This window comes from Drosophila biarmipes, chromosome X (assembly GCF_025231255.1).
Source record: "Drosophila biarmipes strain raj3 chromosome X, RU_DBia_V1.1, whole genome shotgun sequence".
Classification (NCBI taxonomy): Eukaryota; Metazoa; Arthropoda; class Insecta; order Diptera; family Drosophilidae; genus Drosophila; species Drosophila biarmipes.
The window spans coordinates 2,994,784-3,012,311 of record NC_066611.1 but is presented as its reverse complement, the minus strand read 5'-3'; the positions used below and the strand labels follow the sequence as shown (position 1 = coordinate 3,012,311).

At 48.6% G+C, this 17,528-nt stretch overlaps 4 protein-coding genes across 5 annotated transcripts; 2 read left to right on the top strand and 2 right to left on the bottom strand.

Annotated features, from left to right (window-relative positions):
* Nucleotides 1-618: 618 nt before the first annotated feature.
* LOC108035814 (glutathione hydrolase 1 proenzyme) lies at nt 619-8,237 on the bottom strand. The gene is made up of 4 exons (XM_017111562.3): nt 8,100-8,237; nt 3,166-4,371; nt 1,161-1,401; nt 619-1,098 (listed from the first exon to the last, which is right to left on the bottom strand). The coding sequence occupies exons 1-4, from the start codon at nt 8,102-8,104 to the stop codon at nt 811-813; spliced, it is 1,740 nt and encodes a 579-aa protein (XP_016967051.2). The 5' UTR covers nt 8,105-8,237; the 3' UTR covers nt 619-810.
* Nucleotides 8,230-9,188, top strand: LOC127012517 (uncharacterized). Its single transcript, XM_050890607.1, has 2 exons — nt 8,230-8,613; nt 9,123-9,188. The coding sequence occupies exons 1-2, from the start codon at nt 8,230-8,232 to the stop codon at nt 9,171-9,173; spliced, it is 435 nt and encodes a 144-aa protein (XP_050746564.1). The 3' UTR covers nt 9,174-9,188.
* A 689-nt stretch (nt 9,189-9,877) lies between these two features.
* Nucleotides 9,878-11,569, bottom strand: LOC108035760 (uncharacterized). Its single transcript, XM_017111460.3, has 2 exons — nt 11,109-11,569; nt 9,878-10,797 (listed from the first exon to the last, which is right to left on the bottom strand). Exons 1-2 carry the CDS (start codon nt 11,464-11,466, stop codon nt 10,154-10,156), a joined length of 1,002 nt encoding a protein of 333 aa, XP_016966949.1. The 5' UTR covers nt 11,467-11,569; the 3' UTR covers nt 9,878-10,153.
* Nucleotides 11,570-12,435: 866 nt separating this feature from the next.
* LOC108035766 (histidine--tRNA ligase, cytoplasmic) lies at nt 12,436-17,268 on the top strand. Of its 2 annotated transcripts, XM_017111469.3 has the most exons (6): nt 12,436-12,704; nt 14,427-14,666; nt 14,733-14,948; nt 15,636-16,064; nt 16,127-16,747; nt 16,807-17,268. In XM_017111469.3, the coding sequence occupies exons 2-6, from the start codon at nt 14,493-14,495 to the stop codon at nt 17,011-17,013; spliced, it is 1,647 nt and encodes a 548-aa protein (XP_016966958.1). In that variant the 5' UTR covers nt 12,436-12,704; nt 14,427-14,492; the 3' UTR covers nt 17,014-17,268. The 2 variants fall into 2 exon arrangements, with proteins under 2 accessions (XP_016966958.1, XP_016966959.1); XM_017111470.3 differs by lacking the exon at nt 14,427-14,666.
* Nucleotides 17,269-17,528: the final 260 nt, after the last annotated feature.

The window sequence follows — 17,528 nt, the reverse complement described above, 5'->3', positions numbered from 1 at the left end:
CATTTGCAGATGACCAGTGACTTGGGCCATTCCTTGAGTCATGACCTCCGATAAAAGTACTTTTTCGTGTATCCCATTTTCATGCGAGGATTTCACTATCTGAAAAATTTTAAAGTTTTAAATTTGTTCCAGGAATTGTAACTAGGAATCACTATGTACATTTTTCCTAAGCTGGGCCACTTAGTACACAGATTACTTAAGATTTAAAATCGGTTGTATTCAAAGTATACGAGAGGTGGTATTACAATTCAAGTATAGATTGAAGACTATATAATATTAAGTCTACACATTAAAGATTAATTTGTATATTAAAGTCTCTAGAATTGGGACTTGTGGTATTATTCTCAAACCAATTCATTTCAATTTAATTAGAATTAATGTAACAGTAGTGGCTTTTCCACGACTATTTTTTCGGTGTAGTGGAAGCTTCGGTACTTTACTCCCTTTTTCGAAGGAGTCGCGAAAGTCTGTCCAACCTTTGACATGCTTTTTGTTTAATCATGTTACACAAATGGTTTACCTATAGACACACATAGGTACAAATAAACTATGCAAATGGTACGTGGTAGTTGGCAGATAGGGACCCGTATATTACCACCCCAATTGAAGTGGGCCAAGTACAGTATCAAAAACGCAAATTCATTTATTTGGCTATTTGGGCACTCACAGCCTGTTATGTACATAAAAAGAATTTTCGAAGACACTCTCTATTCGAAATACTGTTGACAATTATTTACAAGGCTCCCACTTGCGCTTACGGACTAGGTTAAATAAATAAAATACAATCACGGGATCGCGGACTAGGACAACCTAGTGCTGCATCTTGTTGGTTCTGGCCAGGGTGAGAGAACTGCCGATGCGGCGGCGATCGTAGAAGGGCTCCGGCTGCTCCAGAGCTCCGATGGCGGTGACTGCGGCGAAGCTGGAGCCGACGGGCTCCTCATACAGGACGTGGCCCACCTGCCCCAGGTAGGCGCTGACGCTGCTGTCCACCTCGTGCTCATAGCTCACGCGCATGGGGGCCAACTGGTGGTGCAGGCGGCCGTTGTTCACCGCCGCGGTGAGGGTTTCCCCGCGCAGCAGGTACTTCATAATCACCTGGAAGGTGGGAACTGGCATGACAAGGTGATCTTCAGCAGGCGCTAGGGCCAGGTACTCACGGCTGCCACACTGCTGGTGATGCGAGTGCCACCTGCTGCTCCGACCAGCAACCGCACGTTGCCGTCCTTGTCCACAATGATGCACGGACTCATCGAGGACATGGGTCGCTTGCCGGGGTAAATGTAGTTGGCCGGCGAGGCGGGCACGCCGAAGCCGTTGATCACGCCCGGGGTGGAGAAGTCGTCCATCTCGTCGTTCAGGATGATGCCAGTCTGGGTGGAGGCCACTTTGGCGCCAAAACTGCGAGAAGTAGCAGGGTCAATACCATTAGCCGTAAACATTGCATGTTTTCGAACAAATAACTACAAAGCAACAAATTTACAACGCGAATTCTTGGGATTCACGTTGCCCAACTCACCACCAGCTCAAATAGTGGTTTTAAACCACTATTTTAAACCACTGCGTCACGAACACACAGCCCTGGAAAATATCCAATGCAAACCACCTCGGGATTGCCTAACCCTTTACACAAATGAAACGCTTTCCACACAATTGAATGCCAGGTCGGAGGCAAATACTCGCTTCTTCGTTAAAAACCAACAACTTCGTTGTGGGAAGCAGAGACAACACTTGATTTCTCCAGCAAGGTGAAAACCAGGAATTTCCCCTGTTTTCCAAACGTTCAATCGAACCTTACTTCAAAAGCATGGTGAGAAGCGGCGCATGTTAACATATGTATGTGCGCCGCTCACTAGCACTGCTTTGTTTTTGGGAGAGCCCTCTCACCACTGTTGCCGTTGCCTCGCACATGTTGGGTGTGGTGAGTACCGCCTCTTGGCTTCCAACACGGCTCTCGGCAGAGGTTGCGCACAGGTTCGGGCAGACCAAGTGCTGTCTCTGCACCGCAAAAAACGACTCGTTCGAAGTCGGACGATTTTAAGTTAAACGGAACCTAGTTTAATGTATTTATCAGCCGGGCTCCGGTTGTCACTTTTTTCTTTTTCCTTTTAAAAACGCAAAAATAGGTGCTTCGGTCTATGCAAAATTGTTCTTAGTTGCTTATGAAAATACGGACTGCTCATTGGTTCATTAACATTGATTATACTCGTAGAGTAAAAGGGCATACTATATTCGTCGAAAAGTATGTAACAGGTAGAAGGAGGCGTTTCCAAACCCATAAAGTATATATATTCTTGATCAGATGGATCACTAGCCGAGTCGATCTAGCCATGTCCGTTTGTCCGTCTGTCTGTCTGTCCGTATGAACGCTGATATCTCGGAAACTATAAGAGCTATAACATGCAGATTCTTGGGCTTCCTGCGCAGCGCAAATTTGTTGTCACGCCCACTCTAACGCCCAAAAACGGCTTAAACCCTTAAATCTGTCTGGCGCCCACATCGCATCTACTAGCCGGTAGGCGGCGCCCTGAAATATCGCTTTCTGGCTATATACGTCTACAATTCCCATTTGCTTCCTTAAGCTGATTAAGGGGTATCTGATAGTCGAGGCACTCGACTATAGCGTTCTTCCTTGTTCTTAATTTAAGCGTTCTTCCTTGTTTTTATTCAATCTGCCAATTTAATCACGGTAGCCATAGGTGGGTTATTTTGTTTATAATAAAGTGTTTTCTGACCCTACCTCAAACAACAACTTGTTTCTGTCAAATGTCTACTGTTTAAGTAGGAAATCGATCAGTGAAAACCAGAGCACTCCTGTATTATTATTTTGAAGTGTTTGGTATAATTTATTATCACACAAATTGTTGAAAAGCAAAGAATAATTTGTTCAAAATTGAATAATAATTTGTTAGCCCGTTTCTAGTGAGTTATTAATAAATATTTAGTAAGTCGCAAAAACCAAACATTAAAAATCTAAGAACCATAAATATTCAAATGTTATGATACGTATCGTCTTCTACAAGTATAAAATACGAGCCTATAAGCATAATTGCTACCTGCCAATAACTAAATGGTCTATAGTAGTCCGAGTAGCGCATTACCTGTCTCCTAGCACCGCGATAAAGCTGGCAAATTAAATGGAACACATTTAGGCCCCCTACTTACTAGTTATTGATGGTGCTGGTGATGGACACGGCGTCTCCATTGGTGGCCAGGACATTCATGTGGGCAGTGCCGTGGTCCTCCTCCACGGTGAAGTTGGCGCCATAGTAGAGGTAGTCCTGGGACGTACTGTCGTCGTGGATCAGCTTCCTGATGCTTTCCAGGAACTCCGGCTGGAGCATCCGCTCCAAGGTGGCATTGATGGAGGCAGCGTTTTCGGGATCGGCGTACAGGTCGCCCAGGTTGGTGCGCTGGCCATAGGCGTGCTTGAAGGCCTCCACGGCGCGCTGCCAGTAGATCTGCTCGCTGTCAATGTTCATCTCGGCCATCACGTTCAGGATGAAGGCCAGCACCGGTCCGCTGCTGGGCATGGGCGTGGAGTACATCGTGTAGCTGCCACTCACATTGGCCGCCACATGGGCGTCGCTGTCCCAGCGCACCGTGTAGTCCCGCAGGTCCTGCTCCGTGATGATCCCGCCCAGGCTGCGCACGTCCTCGACGAACTTGCGGCCCGTCTCGCCGCCGTCGTAGATCTCCTTGGCTCCGTTCTCGGCGATCCTCTCCAGAGTGTCCGCCAGGGCGGGACGCTTCAAATAGTCGCCCTCCACGTACGGCTCTTGGTTTTCGTTGAGGAACATGGCGGACAGCCCGGGGTCCGCCTTGATGTTCTGCAGCTTTGACTGGATGGCAGAGGCAAGATAGCGGGAAACGACGTGGCCCTCGCGGGCCAGCTTGATGGACGGCTCGAAGAGGCGCTTCCAGGGCAGGACTCCGTAGCGACGATGCATCTCCCAGTAGCCCAGGATCTCGCCGGGCACCGCTGCCGCCTTGGCGCCCGTAATCTCCGACTGGCCCACGAACATGTTCTTGTGGGCAGCCGCCGGAGCCGATTCCCTGGCAATCAGGGTCTCCACCTTGCGGCTGCTCCTCGTGTATATGGTGGCCACGAAGCCCCCGCCGATGCCCATGGAGTGGGGCAGCAGAAGGCCCTCGCACAGGAGCGTGGCAATGGAGGCGTCCACGGCGGAACCGCCGTCCGTCAGCACGTCCCCTCCGACCGCCGCACATCCGATGCCGTTGGACACGACGGCGCCGCTTATGTACCGCGAATCCCGGTTGCGGAGACCGAAGACCAGGCCCAGGGTCAGAGCCGTCACCAGGAGGGCCGCCAGCAGCAGCCACAGCAAGAGCTTCTTGCTCAGCGCAAACCTGAAATTGGGAAACATCGTCAGCTATCGACCTGCCATCTACGATCGCCATCAGCCCTCGAGACTGGAGAGCTCGAGGACCTGGTCGAGTGGAGCGGTGGCGGCGCTGCCGATTAGCTTTGATTTCAACGCCGCTATCGGAACCGCCGAGTCATTGGGTTGACGTCCGCTCCGGACTTGGTGATACCCTGCACTGGTATCGTAGGAAAGCACACTTTAAGATCTCAACGCAAGCTCTATACAAGCCTCGCTATTGCAACCCCCCAAGTCACATGTTTAACTTAAAAACTTGTGTATTTATCAAAACAAATAAGAAGGTAATACTCTCAAACGCCTCCGCGGAAGACATAAATCATGATCATAAATCTAATCAGTTCTTTGAGATCGTCAAATAGACTGTTTGTAACCACTACGTAAGAGTGAACACTCACAACTTGCAACCGCGATTACCTAATAGTCGTTGTCGCCACGATCCCCAGAGCAAACAAAGAGTGGATGGGTGGGACCAGAGTGAAGTAAAGAGGTCTCCAGGCCTTCATCACCCAACTCCAAAGCAAGGACTGTAATCTGAGGCCGGTTAGGTGCGGTTAAATTGAATTAGCCGAATCATTGCGCCCGATCTACCTAGAAGCAGGGTGAATGAAAACAACTATCTCGAGATCCGACCAGTAGCGCCCTACCACGAGGCCCTATCTGTGGCCAGTGGGCGATTGCCCTGCTCCGTGGAGTGTCCCATGACAAGCTGCTTTGACCGAGTCCCCGTACCGGATGAGTCCGGACTCACACCTCCCGCCCGGGGAGCGGGTGCCCACGGGAGGCTTATCGGCGCTGGAGTGCCCTGCGATAGCACCCGCCCTGCCCGCACGCAGCCCATAAAAATGCCAACCAGAGATCGTAAAACTCAAGCGCTATTAACAGGCAATTTTCTATAATTAACGTAGATTTCTCGGGGGAAAGTCGCAAACACTTCGACTTAGTGCCCGTCACGGCCGAAAAACGCGTCCTCGCCTGCGTGCTCCCTAGTTTTGGCTCTGATACGGCCCGATACGATCGACTATCGCGTCCGTCTGCAGATTAAGATCCTCGAGGGGCACTTTCCCAACCATTCGCGCTGAGTCACCCCGGCCCAAGCCCAGCGGATCGATCTGCATACTATGTGGTGGCCGCCGATAAGGTGCGGTTCATTCAGGTTCTCCTGACTGCCCTTACGATACGCCATATAGCGGGATTATGGCTTTCGGTAGCACTCTGGGGCCTCCAATTGGCCGGCGCCGCCAGCAGGTGCCATAACTGCTGATTGGTCCTGCGATAAGCGGGCGGTTGGGATTAAAGCCCCTATATCCGCCTTTATCAAGGCGGAAAGTGGGCTGGAAAGTCGGGAAACTGTATAACTTTATGGGGATGGTCTTTGAACCGGCGGATTCCTGAACACTGCCAAAGAGCTGGGTGCACAAAGAAGCAATGAGCGCGGCACTTGACTGTGAAGCGATCTTTAAACAACTGATAAAAGTGATCAAGCTGTTTACGGACCTGGAGTGGGGCTGTTATGTGGCGGGGTGCTTCAGTGGGATCAGCTCTGCCGGCCACAGAATGTGTATTCTAGATGGGATAGGATACACACGGCGATCACTGCCGGCCCACGCCAGTGGGGTGCTCTGGAAGTGATCACAAGACTCTTCCGGTCGCCCTGCGCTGGGAACCACCAGATCTGGCCTTGTACCGGAGCAGAAACATCTTTTAATTACGGGGTCTATTGGTGGTGCTACGGGTAAACAGCTGCAATCAGGGAACTCATTTATAGAGACTGAAAACACACCGCATTTATCAGTCCCCGGATTGTGCCCCGTCATCGAAATCAAATCGTGTCTGCGCGGAGCGCGGAGATAAGTCTGTGACGTTGCCGGAGGAACGAAAGTCATCCTTGGCCGATTGGCAGGCGCAAGGTAGCGGCCCCGCGATAGGGCTATGAGGCCCGCGAGGTACGCGGTCACTCCCACCGATAATCGCAGTGCGGTTTCCACGAATTATGCAAATAGACCCCGGTTTCTCGAACAGAAACCGGTTTTCGCGTTCAGCGAAGGCAGCTGGCAGATCAATCGCCTAATTGTCGCATTTCAATGGCAGTGCTGCTCCGCGGGGGTCTGGGGCCCCTAAATTCCCGGCCAGTGTTATCCCAATCTTATCGCGGCGTATCCATAAAAACAGAACCTGTCAATGATCCGAGCTGAATGAACGCGCTTAAAGAGTTCCCCCGCCTCTCTGCGAGCGCCATAAACATCGTGCCCGCTTGCCCGCCATATCTCAGCTATGTACTATATCTTATGGGGCGTCGTAAAGCGGGGCAATAAGGCTCTAAACCCGCTAATTGCCGACTTTCGACAGGTTTGATAAACTGCGAGCCCAGCTAAGAGTGGACTTGCTCGTGAGCCCATAAAACCTGGTGCTGTGGAGTGACGCACTTCGGGTCCTGAGGTCAGTGCCACAGTGGCAGTCACGCAATTGGCGATCTGCCCATAATAGCCCATCATCCACGCGCCCACTATGAAATCCCACTGACCAACCGAGATCTGCCACGGTGATTGATCGAAGAAAAACACTGTAAATCTGCTAATGATAGCTTCTAATTACGCCTCTAATAGTCGCTCACTGATTTATATTTATCTTATCTGCCACTATCCGGGGGCTCTGACTTGCGAGAATGTAGAGGGTAAACTAAGGTACAGGGTAGCAGATAAAAGTGCATGGCTGCAGCTCGATTTTTTCAAGCCTGTGACTCTAATAGTCGCATTCTGATTTGTGTTTTTGTTATCTGCCACTATCCGGGGGTTCTGACTTGCGAGAATGTAGAGGGTAAACTAAGGTACAGGGTAGCAGATAAAAGTGCATGGCTGCAGCTCGATTTTTTCAAGCCCGTGACAGCTAACAGTCGCATCCTGATTTAAATGTATCTTATCTGCCACGATCTGGGGATTCTGGCAGACCGGTTCCTACCCACTGCTAGAGGGGAAACTAAGTTACAGGGTAGCAGATAAAAGTGCATGGCTGCAGTTCGATTTTTCAGCCTGTGCGTCAAATGGTTAATGTGACAAAATGATGTGTTTGCACAAGTGGAATAACAATAATTTACCGCCTCTGCGAGGCCGTACTGTGGGCAAAAACGTGTAAACTGTTCGAAATTGACTTACTGGCGGAACTAAAAGTGATTCAACCAAGAGCCCCAGGGAATAATTGCTCTATTTATCTGTCACTTTTTGCCTGCCTGAGAGCGCCTAGTTTTTGACCGCCTTCGTACATCGAAGGCTCGTGATTGAACGCAAAATAATGATTCGATGTTTGCACAAGTGAAATGAAGCTCGTCACAGTGGCTGACTTGGCGGATTTTAATTGCAATTTCACGGGCCAGGTGGCATTTGACATAGATATTGGTTCGGTTCTCCACAAACTATTTCAAGTTGACCTTTACAGCTCGAACTCTGTGGCAGGGCTCCAACTGCAGAGCGATGTACGAAGTCTTATTCAAACCTAGGTGTGCGTAGCACTACTGTATTTGCCCTCAAATATTTGAGCAGCATTTTAAAATAAATATTTTCTCATTTAATTTTTTGTTCGCGACCAAGTCAATGTGGTTAAAGTAAATATTTTGGCAAGGGTTTTTGGACCGGCAATGCTCTTCTTGGTTCGACTTGCAGAAGCCCGACTGTATTTGCCGTTGTTTCCGACCGATCTTACCTCATCTTACGTGGTTTGGTGGTTCCAATTTCCAATTCGGCGTATTCACAGTGATTCAATATTTGGGAGCGAAGCCTTGGCCACGAAACACAGAAACACAGAAAACACAGACTCGAGGCACGGAAAAAAAATGAACAACAGAGGTGGAGAAAGAGTGCTCTGCGCCTTCCAATGTCCCAGTGTACGCCAATTCCAGGGTTCTTCCGCTCGGTTCCAGCCGCTCCCGCCTGCGAGCACCTGCTGCGATCGACTGATGCCTCTAATCCGCCCGAGCCGCCGCACATCGCCTCTCTGCCGATGCCAACTGTGCGCCCTGCACACGTTCCCACCGAAGAGCGAGCGAGATAGCCGGCGAGCGGGAGAGCCGAGCGAGAGCGGCGACCGGCGATCGGCGATCGGCTTGAGCTTGACCGCCAAAGCTCGGGCGGAACGCTCGTGCGTGCACGGCCGTCGAGAAGCAGCGCTCCAGTCACGCCTGGAATCGCAAAATGCCGAACCATCTGCCGGCGCACAGGTATCGCATCGGTTTCAAAAGCTCAACACCGAAACGACACAAATGACTTATGGGGGACCTCGGATTTTGCATACATTTCGCGGATGACCTCACAGCTAGACTTTGGCCAAAGGGTTCCTCGACTTACAGATACCCCTTAGGCAATTTAAGCAGGAGCGAACTCCACGGTCTAAGCAATTTAACTTATTGCCAAGGTTTGCGACACGGGTGTCAGGGCCAAAGTCCACATGCAACATCTTGACTCCTAGTTCTAGCAAGAGGACAAAGCCTCGACTATCACATACCCCTTTTCCTGTTTGTCGCCACCTAGCGGAGGGTAGCGGTACCACTGACCACGACGATGTTAGTCATTACTGTTTAAAATACGATTCTCAGCATTTGGGGGGACCTCGATCAATAAATCAAGTTTACACTGAAACAAAATCTATATAAATGTGCTTGTGAGACTGACTTCTGCTTAGAAACTAACAGAATCTGTATGCTTTATCCCAATTTTCTGTCTTTTTTAGTTTCCAAAATCCCAGTGTTCATACGGACAAACGGACATGAGAACTTTATAGGCTCAGAGAGGCTTCTGGATTTTCCCTTCCCAATTTGATCAACTTTATTAAGCCCCTGTGGACGGCAATCTGCGTAGTGGCGAACGCACACCAGAAGAGTGTTCGAAGGCGACCATGGTAGCCGCAGATTTCAAAATGGGCTATGAAAGGAGTTTTAAAAACTAAACAAATTGCTTAACCAGTCTTTAATAATTTTGTATTTGTATATTACTTATTACTATTCCTGCAATAGAATAGCCATATATATTTTGCCGCAGCGAGCAAAATGAAAACATTTTATAAAGTGCATTTATTTAGTTGAATTTAAAAGCATTTTTCGACTCAACATTTGAGATTGGAACTCCTGTTGAAGGTGCGCTCGTCACGACCCGTCCCCATTAAAGGGTGTTTTTAATACTTAAGCTGAGCTGATTGAAAGAGATCATTGCAATCATAGTTCGGAGCTGTTGTTCGAATCATTACATGAGCTTTGATTCTGTAACTTTTACTGGAAAACAATCTATATCTCTAATACCGATCTATCAACCTAACAACATTTGATATACTTGAAGTTGTAAGATTGCGATTCTGAGTTTTATGATTGAGAGAAGGAGGGACACATAGTTGGGGATGTCTTAGCACACCAGTATTCACATCACATTATGATGCTATAACAACACATCGGGGTCCCCGACAACGTATTAAAGACACTACAACTGGCTGGGTTTTGTTGATATGGCTTTTGCCCAATTTAGTTTATGATTAAATTGAGTGATATCACTTAGAAGCTGGCGTGTTCTCCCATTCTTTGGGACTTTCAATTTGGCTACGTGTTAATTGAGTGTGACTATTCAACGCCGAGTAGTTGGGTCTTCAGCGGAGGTGTGTCTTCTGTGCCTCGTCTGACACCCAACTAGGTGTGGTTTGCCTTGTGTTTTCCTGGTCCTCTGAAGCAAGCGTTGGTTCTGTTCGCAGAGTCATGTGGCGAGGTCTGGCGGGGATTAGCGCCAGCGCTCGTGCGCCGCCGACGACTGCATGATGGTCTTGTGGAGCTGCTGCTGCTGCGTCAGCGGCGGCTTGGTCGAAGGGGCGATGGTGCCCTGGTGGCGGTGGGCCTTCTGGGCGCGCTGGAAGCTGGGCAGCGGCGCCTTCTTCTCGTGGGCCAGCTCCGTGAAGGCCAGCTTGCGGCGCTGCTGCGGCGATATCTTCTTGCAGTGGCACAGCTGGTGGATGTGCAGGGTGCGCTCCAGCTCGAACCGGCGGTCGCAGAACTTGCACAGGCTGGCGGCGGTCAGGGTGGTGCTGCTGTCCGGCGGCCTGCGTCCCCGGAAGCGCACCTTGAAGTCGTCGTCGTGGGTGTGCCGGTGGGCGCCCAGCAGCGACCGGATGTGGAACTTGGCGCCGCACACGCTGCACGAGTAGCTGGGCAGGTGGTGGTGATGGTCCTGGGCGTAGCTGCTCAGCGGCCTCAGCTGCAGCCGTCCGAGCTCCCCGTCCTGACTGCCCTTGCCCTCGCCCCCAAGCTGGCCGGGCTTCGTGGTGCCGCTGGGCGCTCGCCGGGCGGCCAGAAGAGCCGCCATTTCCGCCGCCTCGGCCTCGTAGTCCCGCGGCGTGAGGCCGTTGCGACGAGGAGACTCCAGGAGTACTGTTAAGGAATAGAATATATTATTTCATCATAACATTATAAAATATCGAGAACTTCGAATTATTTCTTGTTATATTAAGTCTTTTTTTTCCTAAAAGCCTTCATACCAAATTGTAGGGCTCCCGCTTTATAGATGCTCAAGATCATTTATTGCGAAATCAAGATTATTAGGTCTCAACAGGTGTATCAAGCACCTTAGTGCCGTACAAGACTGCATACCAAATCTGGTGGCTCTAGCTTAAATAACTGCCAAGATCATATAGAACACTACCTTCCAAAACCCCTTATATTTCGACGTATGAGTCACTCACCATTGTATCCCCCGCGCCTTCTGCTTTCGTACTTGTACACCTTCTCCTGCAGCGTTTCCTCCTCGTCGTCGGTAGCTCCTTTGGGCGGCACCTGCGCCAGATGCTTTTTGCCGTGCTTGCGCCTACGTCCTCCGTGGGCATTGGTGCCGCCGCCTCCAGATCCGGCTCCTCCCGCGCTCCGCTTCTCCGAACGGAGCGGCGGGTTGGCGCCGTTGGACTCGGACAGGTAGATCAACTTGCGCTCCACCGCCTTGCGGGCGTTCTCCACCTCCGACTCCACGAGGTCCTGCGGCTGAGTCTTGGGACGGGCGACGCGCTTGCCGCGCTTCACCTTTGTGGGCTTCTGGGACTTGTTCATCTCGAGTGTGTGTGTCGATGTTCGTAGCTCCAGCCCGATGTCAGTCAGTGTAAAACTAAGTCTGAGACGTCAGGGTAGGGTTGATGGAAGGTGGAAACTAGACCCATGGTGTGCTGGTTTCAGGAAAGCGATTCGGAATACAGCTTTTTGGGGCACAAAAGTACGTGACTTAATAACTATCGATGCAAATATTATTATTTAAAATTGCTCGCACTCATGCCAAATTTTAGTTGCGATTTCTTTTTATTTTTTACTTCCACAATGTTTTATAATTTATAAAATCTTTTTAGACGTTCAATATAAGTGTTCTTATAAATGTTCTTTATATACCTGCGATGATATGAGTTATTAGTATTATTATTATCATATATATCATAATAGTAATCATTTCATATCAATAGTCCGGAAAAGAGTTTATTTTTAAGCTAAACAAGTTTTTTAACTTTTTAAAACAGCGACTTTCTTATAAGTCGCAATTCCATTGATGATTTAGACCACTTTAAAAAATAACTTCCTATTTTTATAAAACCTAAAGTAAAACCTAACTAAGTGTTTTAATAATTATTTTAACTTGTTAACATATACTTAATTCTATAAATTATATTTAAAAGTTACTAAGAAATTATTTCTCAAATTTCTCCTAGGGTATTAACCCTTATATACCACTTCAGGGCTGAATGAGACCTTTTTGTCAAATATTGAAACCCAATGCTTACAATCAATCCCAATAGAGAGCGCCACCTTGGTGTCTTAAGCAGCACGGGTTCGTACAGCATAAAAATAGCGCACAACTATTTGATAAAATTTACAACTTAAACCTTTTTTGGCTCATTTAAATACAAAGTTGGGCTTGTGCTACCTATTTATATAGTATTTAGTGCAAACATTAAGGTTTGTTTAATTTAAATTAAGTTACCCGAGTTCCCAACCCGGTGCGTGTCCGGGAATAGCGGTATTCTGCAGCTCGACGGTCACACTGAGCACCGCGTGCAGTGAATTTTTGGCCAGCAGCGCAGAAAAAGCAGCTGAAAGCTGGAAAAGACAGCACGAATCGCCGAGCGAGAAGATTGAGACGCGCGCCCGCCTTTTAGAGGATTGCCAGCCACCGTTTGCCGTTCTTGTTTTTTGGGCCCCGAATCCGGAATATGAGTGATACGCGTGAGCAGATTCTGGAGCAAATCAAAGTGCAAGGCGATCTCGTCCGACAGTTGAAGGCAGCGAAGGAGTCGAAGGAGAAGGTCAGTTCCCAGTTCCAGCTGCCCCCGCCCCTGCCCCCGACCCCTTCCAGTGCAGTGCCCTCCCGCCCCCTTTGTGTGTGTACAATGGAATAGTGCAATTGTTGCTGTAACCCGCGGGCCTGCTTTCGTCATCAAATCAAAGGCCCATTCACATATGTACACACATATTTCATCAGATCCGAAAACACGCTGCTGCGCTGGCACTTGGACTTGTGCGGATTTTCCGCTCGGCTTTTCAGTGTAATTAGATGAATGCAACAACAGAGGAGCGGGCCGACAAAAAAGGAAAATTAAAAGAGCGCGCAGACTTTCACATTTACATTCGCACAGCCGTGCCACTCTGTTGTTATTGTTGTCTCGCTCCGGCCAACGGCCAGTGCACAGCCTCTGCTGCGGCGGTTGTTCTACGCAGTGATGCCAACTATCGCCTCCAAAATTGGCTGAATCTAGCTATTAGCTAGGCAAAAACAGCTTTTTCGTAGGTATTTGAAACCAACCGATGAATTCACCCCAGACAACATGTACAACAAGTGCACGTTCAGGGTGCCTTTCGAATTTCGCGGCTAGCTTTCAAAAAAACTTTATTTTTTGTGTTTGCAAATGACACTGCAAATTTTGTTAAACCGTAATAGTTTTTTATGTCGCTTATTCAAATTAAATTCAAAAAATGAAGCGTTGCTGATGTATTACTTTTTTACTATTACGTTTTCAAACATTAGTTGCGCATTCGAAAGACTTTTTTCTCAGGGTTCCTAGAATTCAAAAAAACTATTTTTCACTTGATCCGGCTATTAATCCGTACATTACATCTCTAAATACATTAAGTATTAAAGTATAAAGTCCTTCAAATAAGATTTGTTCCAATAAACTCTATTTCGTTGAACATTTTTTGCCCTCCTGATCCTTGCTTATGCATACTAATTGGAAAGGTCTGATCAGACACAGCTGAACGGGCAGCACTGAGTGTGTGTTCTATGACCGACTGACTGACTGAAGAGCGAGCGAAGAGAGCGACTGGTCAAGCAGGAGGCATGTACAAAAGGCACATGGTGGTTATAGCGATTATCTCAAAAACCTGCTGGACCACAACCGATCCGAGCTATAATGACTGCAACATGTGATCGGGGCTATAAGGAATTTGCAGTTCAGGGGTTGCCACTATTTGCAGTTTCTTTATTTCGAAGAATATAGATGTCCGTATATAACTGAACTTTAGTGCAGTTTTAGCGGATTTGCAATTTGTTACATCTACTTTTATACTGTTATATTAACATGACAAAAAACATAAAAACGTACTTCCGAGAAGCGTTTGAAATATTCGAAATTTAATTTGCAATCGGTGGTATCCTTTTTGCGATGGTGTGCGTGTGCAGTGATGGCCGCCAAGATCAGCTGTCTAACGGGAATCCGCTGTGTCTGTGTGTGAGTGTCCTTGAGTTCTTGAGCTTCCAGCTTCCATTAAACCGCGTCACTTTCCTGTTTTTTGCGTTTCAAGTGCCCAAAAAAGTGTTATTCAAATCGCAAAACTTGTTTCCAAAGCAAGTGAAACAACAAAAATTCAGCGCTGACGGTCAATGGAACGCAATATTGTATTATTATTTTGTATAGCTTGAGCTGCACACACACACACGAACACACTCTGACACACTTCATTTCTTCTCACCTCACACAAACTAGTTGTAAAATAAGCAAACATTATTATTGTTGTTGTTGTTTAATTAGGTTTGAAAAGTTGCAAGAAAGTTGTTGCAAGAAAAGAAAGAAAAGAAAAATTAAGAAACAAAACACATGTTGCGTTCAATTGGCCGCCAGTGGCGCTGTAGTGCTGCGTTTCAGTGTGCAACGTTCCAGACGGCGCCCTCTGGCGGCGGGCGCGCCAACTCGTCCGGCGTTCCAGCCCAACAATGGCAACAACAACAACAAGCACAAGAACAACAACAACAACATGAGCAACTGCTGCAGGTTAGCATCTAAGCATTACCCCACCGAAGCCGCCCTGTACAGAGTGTCCCCCGTTTCCCGTTGCAGATCGATGAGGAGGTCGCCCGCCTGCTGGCCCTCAAGGCCACGCTGGGCGGAGATGCCGCCCCCGCCAACCAGAAGTTCACGCTGAAGACGCCCAAGGGCACCCGGGACTATGGCCCCCAGCAGATGACCCTGCGCCAGGGCGTCCTGGACAAGATCGTCCAGGTGTTCAAGCGCCACGGCGGCGAGGCCATCGACACGCCCGTCTTCGAGCTGAAGGTGAGTTGCAGTCGAGGTTGTACAGACGTGGACGTAGCTATGACTCACGAAACCCAGGGAGTGACGTGCTTCTGAGTACCTTGTTTCTGTAGAAAATGTCATCTGAAGTGGGTTGTATTCGAAGTTTCCTTATAAAATGTAGAGTTACTACAGGCTTGAGAAGGTTACATTCCTTAAGGTCAATGCGAAACAGGTCGGGTTCCTTTTATATCACGTAAAAGTTATTGGGGAAAGCAATATAAAAACAGACTTTTGAATTTGATTACAGTACAAGTTATCCAAGCCTTAAGCTTAATAACAAGGCAATACTTCTCGCGTCATTTGTATTAAACTTAGATTTGTAGACTCCATGTATACGAGCATGTTTTTGATTTATATACAGCTTAGTATGAAATTGAAGTGATGTATAAGCTATTAAAAAAGTTATTTTTAGAAGTGTGATAGCCGAGCTGGGCTCAACATAAATGACTTGAACTTTTTAATCAAATAATCATTAATCAAAGATCCACAATATAATGTCTCCTTCCTGGCTATCATGCTTGTACTTCTTAGAAATACATATGTACCTAATAGTATAGTTCAGCAGACCTAAAGGCGGTTTTTTGGATAAAATAGGACTGGGGCTTTCTCTTCTTTAAGCACATGTTCAGTACTCTAACTCATTTTCCTATCAACCCATCCCAACAGGAAGTACTCACGGGCAAGTACGGCGAGGACTCGAAGCTGATCTACGACTTGAAGGACCAGGGCGGTGAGATTCTATCGATGCGGTATGACTTGACCGTACCGCTGGCGCGCTACCTGGCCATGAACAAGATCTCGAGCATCAAGCGCTACCACATCGCCAAGGTTTATCGCCGCGACAACCCGGCGATGACCAAGGGTCGCTACAGGGAGTTCTACCAGTGCGACTTCGACATCGCCGGCACCTACGATCCCATGCTGGCGGATGCCGAGTGCGTGAAGATTGTGTCGGAGATCTTGGACACCCTGGACATCGGGGAGTATGTGATAAAGCTAAATCACCGCCAGCTGCTGGACGGCATGTTCCAGGCGTGTGGAGTGCCGGCAGACAGCTTCCGCACCATCTGCTCGGCGGTGGATAAGTTGGACAAGGTGGGCACAATCGCTGGGAATCGGCTTCGAGGCATGTAAACCTAATGTATTCGTTCTTTCAGTCTCCCTGGGCGGATGTGCGCAAGGAAATGGTGGAGGAGAAGGGCCTGGACGAGGCGGCGGCGGATCGAATTGGCGAGTACGTGCGGCTGAGTGGCGGGGCCGAGCTGGTGGAACAGCTGCTGGCCGACGAAAAGCTAAAGGCTGTGCCCAATGCCGTGAAGGGTCTGGAGGGCATGCAGTTGCTGCTCAAGTACTGCTCCATCTTTGGCCTGGAGAAGCGCGTTAGCTTCGATTTGAGTCTGGCCCGAGGCCTGGACTACTACACCGGTGTGATCTACGAAGGCGTGCTCAAGGGAGAGTCCGCCGCCGTGGCATCTCCTGCCAAGACATCACAGCAAAACGGAGAGCAGGCGAATGAGCCGGCAACCGTGGGATCGGTGGCTGGAGGTGGTCGCTACGACAACCTGGTGGGCATGTTCGATCCCCGGGGCAAGGCTGTGCCCTGCGTGGGCGTCTCCATTGGCGTGGAGCGCATCTTCTCGGTTCTGGAGGCGAGGGCTGCTGCCAGCGGCCTAAAGCTGCGCACCAGCGACGTGGAGGTGTACGTGGCCTCCGCCCACAAAGGCCTACACGAGCAGCGACTGAAGGTGCTGAACCAGCTGTGGGACGCGGGCGTGAAGGTACGTTCGACATCGATGTTTGCTGTCTTGTACTAATCCAATCACCTGGCTTTCCTCAGGCGGAGCACTCTTACAAGCTGAACCCCAAGCTGCTGGTGCAGCTGCAGCACTGCGAAGAGCACCAGATCCCCCTGGTGGTGGTCCTCGGCGACGCGGAGTTGGCCCAGGGAATGGTGAAGCTGCGTGAGGTGACCACGCGCCAGGAGAGCAACGTTAAGCTGGAGGATCTGGCCGCCGAGATCCGGCGACGGCAGCAGGCCGCCTAGGCTGTTTTTTTTTTAACTCTGATATTAGCAACAAAATACCGCTCCCGCTCCTAATTTATGAACCATCCAGCATCGAAGTATATTTTTTTTCCTATTTGTACGTTTTGTATTTCTGGTGTCCTGGCCGGAGGCGCCACGTGCTACTATGCTTAGGTCTACAGTGTAACCATAGGAATAAGTGCGGACAACTTATACCAAAATGAACGCTAAAAAGAAACAAATAAACGCTTAGGCGACTCGCATTTAAGCCGGAAACAGTTGTTTTTCTAGGGCTCATCCTTTCGAGGATCGGTTTCAGTTTACTCATTCGAGGAAGTGAAGTGTTCACCAAAAAATGTAGTTTGGTTGCCTGAAAGTATGCCGTAAAATGGAGAACCAAGTCAAAAAAAATCATTAATCATACTTTTCGTTATACTTTTAGGCATTTGCACTATATTTTTTAATTCTTTTAGTATCGAAAGTCATACATATTCCAATTTATACTTCATGCTTTTGGGCATGTGATTTTTGTCGCG